Consider the following 21,961-nt stretch of genomic DNA (forward strand, 5'->3'; position numbering starts at 1 on the left):
CGCCGCCTAACCAGTCTCGCCGCAGAGTTGGCAGCGAGAAGACTCGCCTTGCTCTGTGCAGCCATTCAGCGGGCAGCCTTCAGCAGCACCTTGGCCGTGTCGCGCCTCAGTTGCTCAAGGAACTTACCGCAACGCTTGCCGGCAAAGCGTGCGCTGCCTTCCGGGCTCGAGTTGATACCGAGCATACATAGACTTAGTGATTGAGAGGACTAGGACGGTGTGCCCTGAGAACATGCCTGGGCTTCTATCCCCCACGTGGCGACTCGGAGTGTGGATGGCGGCCGTGCTCGTAGTGGCGATGGCCATGGTGGTGCAGGGCGTCAGTCACCATCCGCTCAGCCTCAACTCCCGCCTCAACATGATGCTGGACCATGTCGACGCCTCCATCTGGGACAAGAAGCAACGCTTGGGTGGTGGTCAAAACTATGCACCTGACGAAGTGAGTGTGTGTGTGTGTGTGTGTGTGTGTGTGTGTGTGTGTGCGTACATTCTTTGATATCCCTTAAGTCAGGAGTTCTCAACCTTTTTCTTGTTAAGAACCCCCTTGAGTTATAAGACTGACACTAACTCAATATGCAATGGTACTGCAAGGGATATTACTAGATCAGCCATCTAAGTACCCCTGAAAATCTTGTGAACCCCTGGGTGTTGGCGAACCCCAGGTTGAAAACCCCTGCTTTAAGGTATCGGGATGCTCTCTGTGGTGTTTCATAGTTTTTCGGTGTTGTGTTTCTTGTGTCTTGGGTATCCTGTATGTCTTGCTGTGTGTTCCATAGTGCTACTGGGAGTTCGTGTGTGTGTGTGTGTGTGTGTGTGTGTGTGTGTGTGTGTGTGTGTGTGTGTATCTGCGCGAGCGCACGTCAAGAGGCGTGCAACAACCAGCCTATCTGATTGGCTCTAGACCAGAAGAATGTCGTTGCAAGGGAGGTAACTCAGGTTGTCTCAATGGTCTGCCGCCGAGGAGGACCTTTAGGCGCCACTCACTTTGCCCTGACGGGGCTGCGACATGTGCGGCTATAAGCACAGACCAGCCGTTCACAGCAGCAGCAGGAGTAGCAGTAGTGGTGAAATGGAACTCTGCTTTGAACTGCCTAATGAGAGGAATATCAATTAATTAAGACGCCTCTGAAAATTAATTGGTCAACCTTTTTTAAAGTCTTACGCTGATTAATTTTGTTGTTGTTGAGGGAGCGGTAAATGATGCACCTTTCCTACTTATTTTGTGCCCCTGGTCAGGCTCCACACGTAATATAATATTGAGTTCTATAGACAAACACGAGGCGCTTTCTTTTTTCTTTTTCTTTTTCTTTTCTTTTTCTTTTTTTTTACATGGGAGTAATTTTCGAGGCAGTTGAAGGCTTCTTATCTCTCACTTCTCTTACTCCCTTCTCTCTCTCTCTCTCTCTCTCTCTCTCTCTCTCTCTCTCTCTCTCTCTCTCTCTCTCTCTCTCTTCCCTGTTTGTTTCTCCACCATCTTCCATTATTTTGGCTTCCCTATCCTTTTCTCTTCAATATCCACTTTACACTCTTTTATATCCACCACATTCTTCTTCCTGCAACCTTCTCCCCATTATCTTCATCCATTCCTCTGCTGCACATTCATCCTTTTTCTTTCTTTTTTCTCCCCAACCAAACCTGATCCCTATCCCTGCTCTCCCTCCTTCCCTTCAGTCCTCCCCTAGCAGCTCCTCTCCCCACTCTCCTGTATTTTTCCTCCCCTCCCTCTCCTCCTCTCTTCCTCTCCGTCCCTGCCCGGCTCAGTGACTACTCAAATGCACCAAGATGTTTACTTTCTCACTCAAGCCTGCTAATTGTATGCAAGAGTTAAATGAACGCTAAGGAGGATGAAAAGTGTTGTCTTATATGAAGATGTACACTTGAAGGAAAAACATCTCTCTCTCTCTCTCTCTCTCTCTCTCTCTCTCTCTCTCTAACAAATATTCTCTCATCGCGGCTGTTTTCATGGGTAAAAGAGGTAATCGGCCGGTTTTCAAGAGTGTTTCTCCCTTTAATGATTGTATATATATCTTGTTCATTTGCACTGTACTAACCATATCAAAATTCCCTTAAGTAAATCCGTGTTAATAGTGTTTCAGAATGTTTCTCTCTCTCTCTCTCTCTCTCTCTCTCTCTCTCTCAATTAGTCTCGCGGGTGACAGGCAGTATCTAGGGGGACCATCACCACCACCACCTCTCCTCTATCGGGTACTTCCTCCTCGTCCATCCCATCTCCTCCTACACACACACACACACACACACACACACACACACACATACACTGCCGCCCAAGGTCTCATCCGCTTCCTCTCTCCTTCCCTCCCTCTCCCTTCTTCCCTCCTTGTTTTGTTCCAGCCTCGCATATCACCGCCTAGACAGCTGAGGTGATGGTGGTGGTGTTATTTTAGCCTTGAGGTATCAGTAGTAGTAGTAGTAGTAGTAGTAGTAGTAGTAGTAGTAGTAGTAGTAGTAGAGAAATGAACATGCTTGTCATTGTTTTTTTTTCTTATTTTCTCCTTTTTTTTTATAAACGGTGTTATTATCATCATTATTTTATTTTTCGTCAGGGCCATCATTTGCTGGTGACAGTAATGGTGAGGGAAGGGGAGGGAAGGGAATGGATCGGCATTGATGAAGGGACAATGATAATGGTGACAGTGATGATGGTGGTGGTGATTGTGGCCGAGGCAGTAATGAGGGTAATGGTTTCTCTCTCTCTCTCTCTCTCTCTCTCTCTCTCTCTCTCTCTCTCTCTCTCTCTCTCTCTCTCTCTCTCTCTCTCTCTCTCTCTCTCTCTCTCTCTCTCTCTCTCTTTCAGACGCGCGCACACACACACACACACACACACACACACACACACACACACACACACACACACACACACACACACACACACACACACACACACACACACACAAAGAAAATAAACGCTACTTGTGTCCTTATGTTCCTTTTTATATATGACTGTAAATAAGAAAACTGACAAGATTAAATATGCGCGTCTTGGAGGAGACACTTCCACGAAGAGAGAGAGAGAGAGAGAGAGAGAGAGAGAGAGAGAGAGAGAGAGAGAGAGAGAGAGAGAGAGAGAAGGGTTTTCATCACATTATCTTGTTCTCATCAGTTAACAAGTCTCGTGGCCACACACACACACACACACACACACACACACACACACGAAGGCAGGCCACAAGGGGCTTATCGTGGCACTGGATGGCATTCTTGGCACTACTGGATACCGCAACGAACAGGTGGTGCCAGTTAGAAGGCTCGTCTCTTTTACGAGGAGAGGGAAAAAGGGACAGACGTTTGAAATACTGTATGGGAGAAAGGGTAATGGGTCTCTCTCTCTCTCTCTCTCTCTCTCTCTCTCTCTCTCTCTCTCTCTCTCTCTCTCTCTCTCTCTCTATCTATCTATCTATCTATCTATCTCTCTCTGGGTGCAGGTGGGCGCCGGGCGGTAGGTGAAGGGTGGCAAGTGGCAAGGTGAGGACAACGGGAAAGCGAGGGCAGGTTGGCGCCACAAGGACGGAGGTGGCGCCCCGCTGTGCTCTTTCTTGCTGCATTCCCTTACGCTTCATCCTACTTACTTTCTCAACCTCCTTTTTTTTTCCTCCTCCTTCTCTTCCTCTTCTTCCTTCTTTTCATCAGTCCTCAGTCCCCGCCGCCTCTCCCTCGCTCTTCATCAGTCTTCTCCTTCTCCTTTCCCGGTCTCTATCTCTTCATAATTAAGCGAAAATCGCATTCCCCTCGCCAGGCCCAGACAACACACGCATTTGTCCGTGCACTGCCGCGTCTTTCCCCTCAAGACTGCAGCATCACATCGCATATTCGAGTCGTCTTACAGAAGTGTTTGTGGTGTTTATTGCGGTCTTGGTGTGGCCGTCATCATGCCTCTTATGGCGGTGGAGGGGGCGAAGGAGGGAGTGAGCAAGGGGGCGGCGCCGGGCAGCCTCTCCTTCATTGTTTATTATAAAGTAACTATCTAATTCTGTTGAGTCTAGAAACTGTTCACACGTCAAGGTCTCAGTCAGTAGTGAATTCACCACAGAACCTCCTTGCGGGGCGCCATTTGACCTTTAGGAGTCCTTGTTGCCACGGGGATGCTGCGCCCTTCTTCTTTTTTTCTCTCTCTTTCTTTTTATTTCCTCGTGGACTCATGGTGGTAAACAGCAGTCAAGCAGAGAGGACCGTACCAGCCTGCCAGCCAGCCAGCCAGCTAGCTACTCGGCCACTCTGGGTCCGGCTGGTTGGCAGGCACGGAAAAGTAGCGTAGTGACAGCTTGTCTTCCAGCGCAGGCCTCTCTTCACTTCTGATAGTTTTCCTCCTTTTTCTTTACGAGAGATTATGTTCTGAAGGAATGTATCTTGATTTTCTGTAGGCTACGTCTGCTGGCTCTCTCTCTCTCTCTCTCTCTCTCTCTCTCTCTCTCTCTCTCTCTCTCTCTCTCTCTCTCTCTGTTCAGTTGAAGTAATTTGTACCCAGACCAGCTAGGTATCATGGAAAAGCCCAACTGGAGCCATGGAATGAAGGCGAGGCACCTCAGGAGACGCGATGCACGGTGACAGCCTCAATGTGAGGCGTGGTATGGCCAGAGCAAAGGCCCCCCATGATGCGCCTCCCTGCACCTGCCTTCCTCAACGTCGCGACTATAAAAGACAAGACAAGTCGCGGTCGCCGAAGATAGAATGACCCGCGGCTGAGTACAGTGACCCGAGCTGCACACGCCTCAGTCACCCTGGCGCCGCAGTCCGTCCCCGAACGACCTTTTACCACGGAAGATATATTTAACTAGTACCCGCGCAAGGGAGAGGGAGGGTGGACAGGGCCGTGGTGCTGTTACTGAGCGGTGAGCAAGCTGGCCTGGGCTGGTGGGAGGGGTAGGGGTCGGCACCTCGGCCTAAGGAAGACAATAGTAGGAAACATATTCTCAAGCGTTTCGGCGTCTTACCTCCAGTACTTTTAATAAAATTTAGTACAAATTATCCGAGGCTTTCAAGAGTGTTCTGATAGTTCTAGTGAGAATTTAGCAAAGCATTGGTATTAATATTGGAGGAAAATATTTTTAGAATTCGATCAGTTAACACTGTGCCCTTAGAAGGCAGTGCATACGTCTTCCAGTATATGTACTTATCCAAACTTACCGCCACCTAAGCTTTACAGTCATTAAATAAGCTACGATGAAAGATGGGCGGCGCGGACTTGAGGGTTGAGGCTGCAGACATGGGACGTGGGTTGGTGGGGCACTGACAGAAGGCTGGGAACTTGGCGAGGCGTCAGTGGGGCTTTGGGCGCGTGGAGGCAGTGAGGCGCCGCGTCGTTCAGGGGTGGGAAATACTGTCATCGCACTTGAGATCCAATGAAGCCGTGTTTTCTTTCTAACGCGCATGGCCAAGTGCTCTGTTTGTTGACGCAGACGGCTGACACCCGCCAAGCAGCAGCCAACGCGTCTCGGAGTAGCAAGCACCTTCACACTTCTTAGCCACGCCGTAAACACTGTCTGTAAGCGCCACTCGTGCTATTTATGTGTGATGGGAGGGATGGGTATGGCCGTGGCTGTTGGTGTAGGACAGAGAGAGAGAGAGAGAGAGAGAGAGAGAGAGAGAGAGAGAGAGAGAGAGAGAGAGAGAGAGAGGAAAGTCACACAAAGCACGCACGCACACACAAACACACACACACACACACACACACACACACACACACACACACACACACACACACACACACACACACACACACACACACACACAATTTAGAGCAAAAGAAAACAGCCTTTACATATAAATAAATCTCATGTAAAACTAAGCAAACAATATACAGGAAGACAAAAAAAAGTAGTATAAAATCTCCCCAGAACATATTCACAACTGCTCATCAGGAAGCGCAACGATGTACTGGTGATAACTGATGCATAGTGTGTTGATGCGTGGTGGCGGCGTCTTCTGTGGGAATGTGGCAAGGGCAGCGGCGTGGCTGGCGAGGCAAGAAAGGAGGAGGGAGAGGAGGAAGGGAGGAAGGGAGGAAAGGAGGGAAGCGTTCAAGGGCAAGGATGGACATGTCTAGGAGGAGTTAGGAAGGTAGGAGGGTGAGATGAGAAAATCATTCTAGCATGAGGTTGTCCTTTCCACACATACACACACACACACACACACACACACACACACACACACACACACACACACACAGCTCAGTGGTTAGAGCGCTGGCTTCACAAGCCAGAGGACCGGGGTTCGATTCCCCGGCCGGGTGGAGATATTTGGGTGTGTCTCCTTTCACGTGTAGCCCCTGTTCACTTAGCAGTGAGTAGGTACGGGATGTAAATCGAGGAGTTGTGACCTTGTTGTCCCGGTGTGTGGTGTGTGCCTGGTCTCAGGCCTATCCGAAGATCGGAAATAATGAGCTCTGAGCTCGTTCCGTAGGGTAACGTCTGGCTGTCTCGTCAGAGACTGCAGCAGATCAAACAGTGAAACACACACACACACGCACGCACAGAAAGGAGAAAACCGGCTCCACCACCGCCGCCTGTGCTTCCAGAAAAGGACACAGCAAGCACTTGGCATCTAAAATCATTCCCTTGGGCCCTTCGGGATCACGTGTGAGGTGCGGGACCTGACAAAGCTCTCCAAGGCGGCTCGGACTGCATGCTGGGATTGCACAGAACAACCTAACTAGCGTACCTTTTAAGTCTCCAGTGGCTGTTTGTGAGCTGATTCTACTGAGTTAAATGATAGGATTGGATCTGAACACTAGGAAGGATGGGAGGAAAAGAAGAAAGGGGCAATAAAGGGAAAGATTGGAAGTGGTGGAGGAGGAATAGATATAGCATGAAAAGAAAGAGGTGCTGTGTTTAGACACAGTTCTTTTCTGCTGAGTAAAATGATGGAAGAGGATTGGAAGAGCAGGAGGACGTGAAGAAGATAAGAAAGAAGAGATTAGAAGGAGGAATAGAGATGGGATAAGAAGAAAGAAGTGCTGCGTTAGACCCAGTTTTTTTCTACTGAGTAAAAGTAGAAGGAGGAGAGAGAGAGAAGGTAACAAAGAAGAAATAAATAGTGGAAAAACTGGGTGAAAAAGAAAAGGAGAAGGAGAAGAAGAAGAAGGATGGATATACATAGCAGAAGGAGGAGTAGGAGCGGCGTCAGACCAGAGCATGGGAGTACCTGGTGGCTCGTGTTGTTTAATTATGAAGTGCTGATAGAAATCTGTAGTTCATTGCGACTTTCTCTCTATCTCACACTCGCACAGCTTGGCCCTTCCTCGCACTGGTTCTCGTGTTGATCTTGTCTTGCTCTCTTATGCTGTTGTTTGAATTCTCCGTTTATTATTTTTTTTAGTTCATATGATTAAATTGTTTTATTTATCTATTTATTTTATCCATTCATCTTTTTATTCTTATTTATCGTTTTTTTCTATTTATTTATTTTTCTTGTTTTGGTTTTGGCGAGGGAGAGAACAATTAAGTTTCTCTTGCTTTGTGTCTTTACGCAGTCTCTTTGTTTTCCTATTATTCTTTTTTGTATGCATGCAACACAGCCAAGGCCATAACAAGGAAAGTACAATTAAGTTTCTCTTGCTTTGTGTCTTTACGCAGTCTCTTTGTATTCCTATCATTCTTTTTTGTATGCATGCAACACAGCCAAGGTCATAACAAGGAAAGTACATACAAATATAATCTTTATTTAACTACTATCCCAGTTCTCCTCAGTTATATTGTCTAAGATTACTCGAACTATCATTGGTGGTGGGAAAGTTTAGATAACACACATATAACTATTAGCTACGTATATCAAAATAGGAATATCTTGTCTCTTTTACAGCTAGGATCATCTTCTATTAAGATTACTAATGTCAATATGACACCAGTTATTTGAGAAATCCTGTAAAACTTTACTGAAGAAAGTCTGATACCACGAGCACTTAAAGGTTTGAATTACCCTCTAAGATTGCTAATTTGACACCGGTTATTTGACCAATACTAAAAAAAAATTTACTAAAGAAAGTTTAATACGAACGAACACTTAAAGGTTAGAATTTCTTTTTTACTAATGACAAATTATTATCATTTATTATTTGAGCAGTTTTACAATATTGTCCTGGAGATAATCTGACACCACGAGCACTTGAAAGTTTGAATTGCTCTATGATTCCTGCTGCCTCAGTGGTGTCTGTCAGTGCTGCGCTCCAGACTCACACCAGGCAGTCTTATTAAAAGGGGAGAGCTTATAGCTGTCACAGGATTAATTTCAGCCTTCACTTAGCTTCGCCTCTCGTATTTATCTTCTCTCCGGTAGCGACACCGCCTCTTGCACTTGACTAATTGATCGGCTCATTCTAACCTCCTCCTGGCAATCTGTCACCAAACCACTCATAACTTACTACCGGTGTTGTTATTTTGATCACTTAGCTCTGTTTCTGTTTATCTTTAGTAGTAACACCGTCTCTTGAACTTAGCTAATGGACTCATTGCAACTTCCATCTCTTATAGTGATTCACCAGTGCGCTCAGTGCTTACTACACAGCAATTTCCGTTTTCGTTGTCACGTGTCTGGGAACGTCTCCGGTGCCCTAACAGTATGCGGCGCTGCGGCGTATCGTGTTGAGGGGGAGGCTGTGTATGAGAGGCGGGAATGGGTCTGCGCTGAATTTATGATGTTTATGTTGGGAGACATGAGCTGCTCGGGGGCGGAGGAGGCTCGGCCCTCTCAAAGACGTGCTTGTGTGACCGCGCGCCTCATATGCTCCTTAACAAATATACGGGAAATGATTGAGTTATACAAGCGTAAGGAGATAAGCTGGGGAGGAGTGTGCGCTGGTTGCTTCATTAAAAGAGGACTGGACTGCTCTGTTTGACTCCCGCCACTCTGATCCCCAGACAAGCTTGGGAGAGTTTAGGGTGCGGGGGATGAAGACGGATGATGGCGGGAGTGGAAGTAACACAGACAGAAGCGAGGCGAGGCAATGGCGTGAGAGCAGCGACAAGGGAAGTGGAGAGAGAGAGAGAGAGAGAGAGAGAGAGAGAGAGAGAGAGAGAGAGAGAGAGAGAGAGAGAGAGAGAGAGAGAGAGAGAGAGAGAGAGATCATAGACATACCGATAGACACAGCTGGGAAAACTTGTACGTAAAACATCATTTACTAAATCAATGTTTATCAGTCAAAATACAGCGTCAACCTTGAGAGGACGGCACAATAACAAACAATGCTAAGAAAGTCACCAGTGTCTTGCTTCACTCCAGAATATAATTACTCTCCTGGACTTCTGTTTAAATGCTTATTGCTCAATATGTGTGTGTGTGTGTGTGTGTGTGTGTGTGTGTGTGTGTGTGTGTGTGTGTGTGTGTGTGTGTGTAATAGAGAATGATGTAGCTTCTGTTCTCTCTACCGTCAAATTACACAGTTCGAGCAGCTTGAAGTGATGTTATCCGTTGTAGGAACATTTTTGTTTTTAAGTGTGTGTGTGTTAGTATTTTTTTCCTTCGTTTTCTTTTCCTCCTTCTCCTCCGCCTTCTCCTCCTCCTCCTTCTTTCTTTCCATCCTTCCTTCCTTCCTTCCTTCCATTCTTCCTTCCTTCCTTCCTTCATCTTCTTCTTCTTCTTCTTCTTCTTCTTCTTCTTCTTCTTCTTCTTCTTCTTCTTCTTCTTCTTCTTCTTCTTCTTCTTCTTCTTCTTTTCTCTTCTCCGTTTTCTCTTCCTCCTTCACTATTTCTTACTCTCAGTCTATTTTTAAACACCGCAATATCTGACTTAAAACACACACATACACTCTCTCTCTCTCTCTCTCTCTCTCTCTCTCTCTCTCTCTCTCTCTCTCTCTCTCTCTCTCTCTCTCTCTCTCTCTCTCTCTCTCTCTCTCTCTCTCTCCTCTTTACTCTTATTATTTATCTTCTACATTTTTTTTCTTTTGGACAACATGAGCTATATCTTAATCTTGATCTTAATGATACACATGCCAAGCCCAGACCATAATCTTGACGCAGACTTGATGCCTCTGCTTATGTGCTGGTGGTTATGAGTACAGTGGGAGTTCTCTGTCTTATATATACATACGAGCAGCTAAAAACTCAGAGCTAGGCACAGGATGAAGTATAACAACTAAACAGTATCCTCATGAACACATTTCTGCCTCTCGACCAGTACTCTCAAGAGGTTGTGATGAAAGTTACTGAGGTTTTCAAGGGGATATTTCTATTTCTAGGGAGAGTTTGACAAGGATTTTGTATCATTATGGGGGAACAGAAAGTCATCAGAGTTTCGTTAGTCATTGCTGTGGTCTTTAAGAATGTTCCTAATGACAGAACAAATGGTTTCATAATGCAATAATGGTTTAAGATTGTTTCTCCTGGCGAAAGTGTAGAAATCCTATTAATATGTCATAAGAACTGTAAAAATACCGTCAAAAACCATTGTTATTCTAACTATAGCCTCTTGGAAGTCATATAGGTATGGACAGAAGTCTTTCAAAAAATGGCCTTTTCTTCTTTTCTTCTTCTTCTTCTTCTTCTTCTTCTTCTTCTCCGCCCTTTTCCCGACGCTTTCCCGGCACCAACCCACACAGAGCAGCACCACCGGGATCACGAAGGCCAGGGACGTGGTGGCCAAGTATTTGATTCAGCCTCGACTCGTCTGCCTCCCGCCACGTGCCTCCCGCCTTGTGCCTCGAAGATTAATGAGTGTATTGGTTGCGAGTAGGACAGTTAAGCATTGTGTGTGTGTGTGTGTGTGTGTGTGTGTGCGTATAGTCGTGTGGCAGAAAACAAGTAAGCTTATCTTCTCATTTAAACATTGTGTTCTATGTTTTGTGTTTTTTTCCTTGATTCTGGGTACTCAAATTTGCTGACTGACTTGACTGACGCTCTCCTTACAAGGCCCGACGGTCTGGGGATTATCCTAAGCAGAGGAAAGGACTTACTTACTATTGCGCCACGACATGAAACTCAGTGGGAAGCAAGGGGGACGTACGATAGTGTGCGTTACTCGACCATTGAGAGAGACTAACATCCGCTCAAAGAAAGTACTCACACACGGAGCGGCTCTGCTAATATTGTTAATCTATTCACACTATTTTTACCCGCATCCTTGGACTCTGACTACTCAACGGCAACCGGCACGCCACGTCTTTATCACGCCCCCTCATCAAAAAACAAACTGACGTACATGAGCTGACCACTCGCTTTTCATTATCCTCTCCTCTTTTTTGTTACATCCAGTTGCATTTACGTATTCGAGTACTTACGTGAGTCAGCAGCATTCGCAAAAACGACTGTCTATTATCATTACAGACTCCTAAATAACCACGACGCTTATCACACAGCCACATAAGGGCGAACTGAGCTCACTGCACTGGCAAGGAAGACCAAGACGCGATTGTCCCGCTGATAACAACTGACTAAACTAGCCCAGTTTTGTGTGTGGAGGGAAGAGAGAGAGAGAGAGAGAGAGAGAGAGAGAGAGAGAGAGAGAGAGAGAGAGAGAGAGAGAGAGAGAGAGAGAGAGAGAGAGAGAGAGAGAGAGAGAGAATAGAAAATAACGAAAGTGTCGGAGGAGAGACGGTGGGATAGAGATAGGAGGAGACAGAACGAGGTGTATGAGATTTGTTACCCTCGTTTCAATAGAAGGTCCTTGGCGAGGCTGATGTAGCGTCCTTTCTCCTCTGTACTGTCCTCGTCCTTCACACACAGTACCCTTTGCAACACTCCTTAACTCACACCCTTCATTGCCTCGCCCCTGCAGTATATTCATCCTCTACCCATCCATTACACCACAAAAAATACCCCCATCATCTAATCCTGACCTTAATCCTTCCACCTGAATCCCTCCGAGGTGCGTCACTCTTAGCTTTATCCTTATGAATCACAGCTGCTTCACTCTGGAGGAACTAAAGTCATCTAACCCGCGTCTTTGTCCCTTGTCTGTCCGGCCTAGCTCTGATACGTTTTTTTTTTTTATGTAAGAGTATCACTGACCAACGACAATGAAAAGAGCGGGTAGAAGACGCACGCAGACTTATATCTACCCTTATCCATCACGTTTTCTGATGTGCTGACAGTCTCCTTAGAAAAAGCTGACCCGGTAGATTTTTTGTTCTTTTCGGGTTAAAGTTGAAGGGGAGACTGTAAACAAAGTAAAAGGGGATGTGATTTGTTTCTCGGCTAATGCATTCACCTACTTACATTGTATTTGCGTTCTTTCATATGTTGACGGTCTCCTTAGAAAACCTGGTCATTGATTTATTATTCCAGCAGGTCAGAAGATTAGATTCAGATCAAAGGTAAAAGTTTGAAGGAGTAAAACAAATACTGTATGTTACTCGGCTTCTGATCAAAAAATTAGTTTACATTTAGTTCTCTTATCATCCCTGTCATTTTGAAAGCCACATACGATTATTCGAATTCCTTTGTTAATGATATGGAAATCTTATTAATGTGTCAGTAGAATCTTAAAGACGTAACACTCTTCCCTTAACCCTTCAGTATCATGACGCGTTTCCATTTTCATTATGTTTACTATTTGGTGATTTATACAGCTTCAGAATCTTATGTGCATGGGGGGAAATGTGAAGACTGTGGCCATTAATCTTCTGACCTTCATGGACCCTTCCTTATATGTCCTAATGGTCTAATCGTGGACAAATCTCTAGGTAAAAAATGTTTCTCGGTATTGAAGGGGTTAAAACTCTATTGAAAGTGACGGAGGTGCGTACAGAAATGCTTTAAAGTATCGCCAGAGGACTATATTACAGCCAACGCCACCTCAGACACCCACTCGCCCGCCTCCCGCTGCGCTAAACTTGCTCAATGGCTCTAAAAAACTCCCCCGCTTCACCGTGTCACACTCCGGGAGACGTGATGAAATAAATGACGGTGCGGAGACTACCTGGCGCATTTACATAGTGGATAAAAAAAGACAGTTGTGTGAGTGTCTCTCTTTCATGTCTCGCACCTCGCCTCTTTATTATCCTTCTTCATTTCAGCTGGCTATAATTAGTACTTGGTAGGAGAGAGAGAGAGAGAGAGAGAGAGAGAGAGAGAGAGAGAGAGAGAGAGAGAGAGAGAGCCTTCACCCTCACCCGGCTTTGCTTATCTAAGTACAAAAACACACTTGAAGGCCTCTACAGGGAACACTCTTACTCCCTGCCTGTGTTACTCCCCTCGTCTGTATGTGTGTGTGTGTGTGTGTGTATGTGTGTATGTGTGGGAGATAGTGAACGGGAGATGGTGAATGAAGACTAACCACATCCCTCTTCTTCCTCTCTACCCCATAAACACACAGCATGACGATGATGGTGTCACTATCGTGGAGTCTGGCATGGAGGAGGAGGAGACACAGCTGGAGGACATGCACGACTACGTTAACATCGCGCCGTGGACTCGCCGCTCGCAACACAGCCTGTCCATCAACATCATAGACAGTAAGTGGAGCAGCAACTTGTCTTATGTGCGTCTGTTGGTCAGTGTGCGTGTGTTGAAGGTTGTGGGGAAGATATTATTATTATTAGTTTTTTTTTTTTTTTTTTGTTAGTCTTACTTACATTTTATAGTGATGGTATTTTGTTATTGTGAGTGATAATCTGCTTGCTGCTCTTGTGTGTGTGTGTGTGTGTGTGTGTGTGTGTGTGTGTGTGTGTGTGTGTGTGTGTGTGTGTTTTAGCCCTTGACTTATATTCTTATTTATTTACTTTTTTTTCATATAATTACTACCTCCTTGTCATCTTCCCGTTTTCTTTCTTTTTTTCTTTCTCCTATTTATCTTTATGTTTTCCTGCTATTCCTTTTTTTTTCTTGACTGTCTTCCTCTTTCCTTCATTCCTCCTTTTTTTTCTCTCTCTCTTCCATCTATTATTTTCTTTTACGACATGCCATTGTCTTTTTTTCTCTCTCATCTGTTTTTTACTTTCATCATCTTTTGTGTTATCTTTTTTGTTTTGTTTTTTATCCTATTTATCATCCTCATTCTTTTCTTCTGCTTTTTATCCATATTTCCTCAGTTTATTTCCTCTTTCATCCTTCCATCTTCATATTTTCCTTCTTTTCCTCCATCTTTCTCCAGTTCAATTTATTCTTTTCCCTTCCAAGTCCCTCATCTATTTTTGTTCTCTTTCTCTCATCTTTCCTTGCTTTAATTACGCTTTTGTTCTCTCAAATCTCTCTTTTTTTTTTCGCAACATCTCTCTGTCTCTCCTTCTCCTCCTCACCCAGTCCCGCATACACACACACACTCTTACGCCTTCTCTAGTATTCATTTCTGGGTAAATTTTCGTAACTCCAGCACTCCTTACTGTACTGAGCTGGCTGCGGGATTCCTTTCCTTATGACATCGCTTAGTATTCCACTCAGCCTTCCGTTGTTGGTTTCCTGATGTACACGCATATCCTTTTTAGTTACCTTGATAATTCGAGAATGTTATTTTTTTCCTTCTTCTTCTTCTTGTTATATTATGGTTGTGGCTTGACAAGAACACGAGGTTTCTCTCTCTCTCTCTCTCTCTCTCTCTCTCTCTCTCTCTCTCTCTCTCTCTCTCTCTCTCTCTCTGCGTGAAGTCGGTGTAAGTGTCAAAGTTTTATTTTGTTGACATAACCTTTGGTGAGTCAAGAAAGGAGGAGGAGGAGAAGGAAGAAGGGAAAGGAAAGAAGAAGAAGAAGGAGAAGGAGGAGAAGGAAGATGATGAAGATAAGTAATTAGGAAGAAGAGAAGGATGAAATCAAGGAATTAAGAAAAGGAGGAAGAAGAAGAGAGAAAAAAATATGAAAAAGATGATGAGATTCAGAGAGGATTAATCATGAAAATAAACACAAAGAAGAAAAATAAAGACAGAAGAGCAAACAGCAGCAGACTTGTAACTTCTTATGAGACTGTTTGTGTAGAGTAAGGCTGATCAGGGAGAGGAACCAAAACAAGGACAAGAAAGAAGAAGTAAATAACAAGACAAGGAACTGAAAAAGAGAACAAATATGAGTTAGAGGAGGTTGAGAAGGAATGGTGCATGGATAGTGTAGTGCAGTGTCGTGGATAGTGATAGGTGAGATCAGGCAGACACAAGGAAGGAGGACAGAGAGGAGGGTTAAGAAGAGACGGATTCAAGTAATAGTGGTAAGATGTTTGAGGATTAATTAATTGAATGGCTGTTGGGTTTAATGAATGAATGAATGGAGGGATGGGTGGATGGGTGGATGGGTGAATTACGTAGCTCTTCCTCCTTCTCTTCCTTCTTCTTCTCTTCTTTCTCCTCCTCTTTCTCATCATCATTTTTTCTTTTTCTTGTTTCTTCTTCTTCTTATTATTATTATTATTATTATTATTATTATTATTATTATTATTATTATTATTATTATTATTATTATTATTATTATTATTATTATTATTATTATTCTTCTTCTTCTTCTTCTTCTTCTTCTTCTTCTTCTTCTTCTCATCTTCTTTCTTTTTTCTTTTCCTACCTCCTACTTTTACTACTGCTACTACTACTACTACTACTACTACTTTATTTTATCATTATTCTGTACATTTTTATCGGTTTCTTAAACTATTATTACACTACAGTTATTCCAACACCAATTATTAAGGCCGTTTGATACAAGAGGCGATGCATATCATTAGTATTATCATTATTCAGTATATTTCTATCAGTATTTTTACATTACAACCATTCCAACACCAAATACTAAAGCCGTTTGATACAAGAGGCGGTGCATATCATCAGTATTATCATTATTCCGTATATTTCTATCAGTATTTTTACATTACAACCATTCCAACACCAAATACTAAGGCCGTTTGATACATGAGGCGATGCAGCGGATAAGTGTTTTAGAATATGGTCGTTTGCTTAAGTCTCCCGTCGGTAAAATGCTTAGGTCTAAGTTCCGCTATAAATATTTTCTTTCCTCGGGTTTTTCCTTTTCTTGGGAATTATTTACTCGACAAAAACTGACTGAGTGACGTTCCCCTGTGCTGTGTTTACCCTGTTTTCACATTTTTTCCCCACTCACTCTCTTTTTCTCTCCTTCTCCCTCTCTCTTCCCCCTCTGTAGTTTAAGGGAGAAAGGCCCGCAGGGGTGTGTTCTTAGCTAACGATGTGAGAGTCTATAAGGAAAGGAATGGGCGGTAATGGATGTTGTCATGTGATTTCTCTCTCTCTCTCTCTCTCTCTCTCTCTCTCTCTCTCTCTCTCTCTCTCTCTCTCTCTCTCTCTCTCTTTCTCTCTGCTTCTTGGGATGTCAGGTGTCACACGAAATGAGGTTATGGTTTTCTCTCTCTTTTTTTTTTTCTCTCTCCGAACCTCATTATGTAAGATGCGTATAGGTGGAGCGTCTCTCTCTCTCTCTCTCTCTCTCTCTCTCTCTGGGGCCGGGCTGGGAGGGTCGAGTACAAGAATGGAGTGAACACAAGTTGCCTGTCACTCTAACAAGACACCTGTCCCGCCCCGAGCATCTCAAGGGCTACAAGGGCGTCCACCGATGGCCTGAGTGCAATATGGGAGAGAGAGAGAGAGAGAGAGAGAGAGAGAGAGAGAGAGAGAGAGATGGAGAGTCACTAAATTTTTCCTTAATTTGACCCTCTGTTTTTCGCTTCATTTATTCTCTCTCTCTCTCTCTCTCTCTCTCTCTCTCTCTCTCTCTCTCTCTCTCTCTCTATCTATCTATCTATCTCTCTCTCTCATTTATGTTTTTTTGTTTGTTTCTAACTAATTGCGTCTCTTTTCGATAGTAGTAGAAGTAGTAGTAGTAGTAGTAGTAGTAGTAGTAGTAGTAGTAGTAGTAGTAGTAGTAGTAGTAGTAGTAATAGCTATTATTATTATTATTATTATTATTATTATTATTATTATTACTATTATTATTACTATTACTATTATCATTATTATTATTATTTTTATTATTATTATTATTATTATCATTATCATTATTATTAATTCTATTATAATTGCTCTATAAGTCAAGTATCATATTCCATCGCTCAGTATCGTATTATATTGTACAAACCTTGACATAAACACGTTTAAATAGTCTGTTTAACATGTGTCTTCCTTATTAGTATATGTCGTTCCACTTTGAAAACCGTGATTCATACTTTTTTTTTTTTTCAATTTATTCTTTTGTCGTCTTTTTTTTTTGTTTTTAATATTTTTTTTCTTTTTCACCCTTCCTTTCAATTTAATTTTATTTTTTTTGTCTTCTATATTGTCTTGTATGCTGTTGAATAGTTTTCCCATATTTTTTTCTCTTCTCGTCTTTCTGAATCTATAAATTAATGTCCCTAAATGTATCTAGACTCTTTACCTTTCCCTATCCCTCTTCTTTATTTTCTTTTCTCTCTGTCTAATACGTAGTTCTAACTGTTGTTGACTATAATATTTTCCTTTCTCTTCTCATCTTTCTGCTTTTATTAGTGTTCCTAAATATTCCTGTTATTTTATCCTTCTCTGCCACTTTTTTTCTCCGTTCTTCTTGCTGTGGATGTCGTTGAATAATAAGATAATGAAGCGAGCCTTGTTGAGGAGTGAGTGTGTAAGTACTTGAGTCAATGTGTAGCCCTGTTGTGGCTGTCTGTTTTGCCCTGACCCGAGGCGAGCACGAGGGTTACAAATTGATCCTGGGTTGTTGTTGATATATTTTTTTTTTATTCTTATTTATTGTGTGTGTTTTAGATTAGCTAGGCGGCCAGAGAGAGAGAGAGAGAGAGAGAGAGAGAGAGAGAGAGAGAGAGAGAGAGAGAGAGAATGTGTATGTGCCTTATCTTCAAAATGTCTATTCAGTTAGGATCAGATCTTGAAAACAATAATATGTTAACTACCAACACCACCACCACCAACACTATACTACTACTATTACTACTACTACTACTACTACTACTACTACTACTACTACTACTACTTTTACTGCTACTACCATCATTATGACAAGCTATGTAAAGTTCGTGGCATCATTATTGGAGTACGCTTAGAGAGAGAGAGAGAGAGAGAGAGAGAGAGAGAGAGAGAGAGAGAGAGAGAGAGAGAGAGAGAGAGAGAGAGTGTGTGTGTGTGTGTGTGTGTGTGTGTGTGTATGTTTATATAACTGTCTTTCCTTCATTACACTTTTACATGAATGAATCAAGCTCCCAATACGAGGATGTCCTTTAAAACCAATTTCTCGTATGCATTATCTACCATGTTTTTTTCTTGTTTTTTTTTTTTTTCTGAAGCTTTGAACTCTTAGTGTCCGCGTGTGGCCATTCCCCTAACCACAAACTCCCCATCACAGAACAGAATTTCAAGCGTGCCACGGAGAACGCCCAGCGAGTGAAGATTGAAGGGAAGTGCCAGGTGCCCCAACAGAGGTGCGAGGCCATCCGCTCTTCCAACGCCGCAGACAACGCCGTGTTCCTGCCCCGCTGTGCCCTCCTCCACCGCTGCTCTGAGGATTCCGGCTGCTGCTCCTCCGACGACAAAATTTGCGGTCCAGCTGAGACAGAGACCGTGGAATTGTTCTTCTATGCCTTTGTGAGTGTTACTGTTGTTGTTGTTACTCGTTAGATAGATTGGTTAAGTCTCTCTCTCTCTCTCTCTCTCTCTCTCTCTCTCTCAACACGGTGTGGCTTTTATCTTTGTAGCCCAATGAGTTATCAATAAAAGTATAAATTTATCATGGTGGAAAAGTGTAAGGCTACTTAATTGAATATAAGATAATCAAGGGAACCAAACGAATGAAAACAAACATCTCGGTGGTAACTTGGCTTTCCTTGATGTTCCAGAAGGACATTCGAGCCACGATAGAGGTGATGACCTTCGTCAACCACACCCGCTGCGCCTGCCAGCACCGCAACATTATATCCAAGTAAGTTAGCCTTCAAATTATATTTTCTATTAAAAGGAGGGTTTTAGAGAAGAGTAAAATTTTAGCATAAACTATAACAATTATGGTTGTTATAGATTTATTGAAAAAGATATGCACATATTTTTAGTGTTATCTTAGCGATTCTGAAATCGATGATAGATTGAAGCAGCTATGAAAGACGATTTCGTTGTATCTTGTTTTTATATTTCAGAAAATTGCTGATCTAGTTTCTTTGTAGGTTATTTAGTATATACCTGTATAATTTGTGGTAGTTCTGAATAACAAAACAATGAAAGCCTTGAGGCTTGATTCTTGAGTATAGGAAACCATAGAAGACCAGTATCTTTTAAACTTAACATAATGAATATCTTAAGTGTCTTGATTCGAAACACAGCCTAACAACGTTCATCTCCCTAGCAGTACCTGCAAATGTCCACGCAACTACCAGCCGGTGTCTGTGGATGGCCAGTGCACTTGCGACTGTGACATCACCCGCTCCAAGTGCCGCCGGTACAAGAAGGGCCGCCGTTACTTTTCCTCTGTTGATGTTCGGTAAGTGGGCCATAGTTTGAAATACTCCTGCGCCGCACCTCGACTACTTTCAAAAGGTTCAAGTTGAAATGACATAGTTTTCAAGATAGGTTTTACGGTTATTGCGGCAGATTAACAAAATATCTACATTATTAGCAGGAGAAACCTCTTGTGAACCCGTGATCTTTGAAAACAGTCGTGATGAGAGAGCAGTGTTTTTGAATACGGGTCAGTGTGTAATAGGAGGTCTTTATCAACATGCGATGGAAGTCAAGTTAAGAGGAAAAACAAAGTGACAGGAATATATTCAGTATTTCTAATCCAATGATGTTTACAGCTGTGTTTCAACCGGGGAATGCGTCGCTCCCAACTGTGAGTACGGCCCCTTCCTCGCACAGCAGAGGCGATGCACCAAGCGAAGGGAACGAGAGCGATACATCACCAGCAGGAAGTAAACAAAGTGCTGTAGCTTCACCGACTCTCCATCGACGCCGCTCGTCTGGGGAGGCACACCCTTCGCGTGGCTGTCTGACTTCGGATTTTCTTTCTTGGGCCTTCACTGTCACCGCCTCGACTCAGCCTTGTACTATAGCGGAGTGTTAGGAGGAATCGTCTTGGTATGAGTGTACAGAGGTGAAGTACGTGGTGCCGCTTCCGCGAGATTGTTGATTCTCAGGGTAGTATCGTGCCGTTTCAAGTACCTGTTTTGGGTAATGATCAGTGTTAAGCTGTGTCGGAATGGAGCACATCATGTATTAATTTATTAGGTTTCATCGTCTTTTTGTCACGGGAATTACACAGGTCTGTATTCTCAAATGCGTCTACATCTCATCTCGACTACTTCAAACAGGCTATAGTGAAATCTAGTGATGTGGGTTTTCAAGGGTATTTGCTCTGATTCTAGTAAATTCCTCATCATCATTTGAAAAGAGAATTCCCTCGAGTACCCTATCAATCATCCCTATGGCCTGTGGAAAGTAGTCCCGATGAGAGAACAGAGTTTCAGAATACTGCCCCCTGGTACTATTTGCTCTGCTACACATACCTTTTAAATATACTCAATATATTTTGTCAGTTAACCACTCGTATATTCATGCTTTAGGTTTGGTACACTGCTGCAATAATGACAACACAGACAGGAGCACTATGGATGGTGTTCCGTGCACTCGTCTCCAACAGATGAGTGGGGCGAGGCGTTAGGGAATCACGTATATGAATTATGAACGCAACCGCACAAACGATTTATATGTACTAACCCATACGCGTTTCTTATTGTGTTTATATAATTATGTATAGAGGCATGACCGGCTAGGCTTCTACCACTGCCGAGATAGGAATGGAGTTATTTCCATTCCTCGGTAGGGCTGAGAGGCCATCATGCCCTCTGACTTGCTGCAGGTGGTGGACACGGGGGCACATCAGTCTGCCCCTATGTTTATGTGCCTTTTATCTCACATTTCTCTACTCTGCTCTCTGTAAAACGTAATATTCTAACTATTCTTCTCTCTTTCTTAAAAGTTCATAACACAATTACACTTTATAGAGTTACAAAACAAGGAACAGGGACAAAAATTTGGGAACACAAATGTATACTCGTATCTGATTTTGCACAATAACGGCGCTCTCTGCTCTTCAACATTGAACTCCGGGCCAAGAGGGTGGAAAGTAGTGTGTGTGTGTGTGTGTGTGTGTGTGTGTGTGTGTGTGTGTGTGTGTGTGTGTGTGTGTGTGAATCAGCGTAATGTGAATTGCAAAAGGTACATCTTGACGTCCTACTGTCTTTTTAACCCTTGAATATGTAGTTGTTCTTCCATTTCCTGTCTCACCAAGATTTCTATCTATTTTATTTCTTTGTTTTGTAATCTTATCATTATTATTATTGTTATTGTTATTATTGTTATTATTATTATTATTATTTTTTTTTTTTTTTTTTTTTTTTGCCCTTGGCCGGCTTCCCCTCTTGCATAAAAAAATACTACTACTACTACTACTACTACTACTACTACTGTTGTAGATGTTATTATTATTATTTTCATTGTTTTATTTGGATCCAGTCTTAGTTCATTTAGCTTTGTTTTTAACATGAAAACTGTCGCACAATAAAGGATATTGAAATGTAACTTTTATCGGTGTGTGTGTGTGTGTGTGTGTGTGTGTGTGTGTGTGTGTGTGTGTGTGTGTGTGTGTGTTTTGTTGAAGAGTAAACAAATATCTTATAACTCCTATTATGTTTAATAAATTTGTAATGTATCATATGTCATGGAATCGGAATAAAACACTGCAGATTCACTAACACAAGATGTATCTTTTAACTGAACATGTGTCATTAGGTGAAATGTCCACAGGGTTGTGCAGCCCCAATCGCAGCCCCAGTCACGCCGCAACAGGAGCGTCAGGCCTCGTACTTTACTATTGAAGCTACTAATAGTTTTTTCGTGTGTCATCTGTCTGTCATCCATCATCCCTACTTTTGACATTTGGGTCAAGTGGAACATCGGGGTTTAGGGTGGAGCCCACGAGACCGCATTCTCAAACCCTTCAGCATCTTGTCTTAACTACTTTTAATGTGATTTAGTCCGGGAAACTGATATTTTCAAGAATATTTTAATTCACAGTGCAAATGATTGT

The 21,961-nt window shown here is 43.0% G+C and overlaps 1 protein-coding gene across 2 annotated transcripts; it reads left to right on the plus strand.

Annotated features, from left to right (window-relative positions):
- Positions 1 to 21,626, plus strand: LOC123517912. Of its 2 annotated transcripts, none has more exons than XM_045278373.1 (6): positions 1 to 439; positions 13,264 to 13,402; positions 18,230 to 18,468; positions 18,720 to 18,802; positions 19,220 to 19,354; positions 19,671 to 21,626. In XM_045278373.1, exons 1-6 carry the CDS (start codon positions 233 to 235, stop codon positions 19,786 to 19,788), a joined length of 921 nt encoding a protein of 306 aa, XP_045134308.1. In that variant the 5' UTR covers positions 1 to 232; the 3' UTR covers positions 19,789 to 21,626. The 2 variants fall into 2 exon arrangements, with proteins under 2 accessions (XP_045134308.1, XP_045134309.1); XM_045278374.1 differs by having other exon boundaries at positions 19,223 to 19,354.
- The last annotated feature ends 335 nt before the right edge of the window (positions 21,627 to 21,961 follow it).

Source organism: Portunus trituberculatus, chromosome 43 (assembly GCF_017591435.1).
Source record: "Portunus trituberculatus isolate SZX2019 chromosome 43, ASM1759143v1, whole genome shotgun sequence".
NCBI lineage: Eukaryota > Metazoa > Arthropoda > Malacostraca > Decapoda > Portunidae > Portunus > Portunus trituberculatus.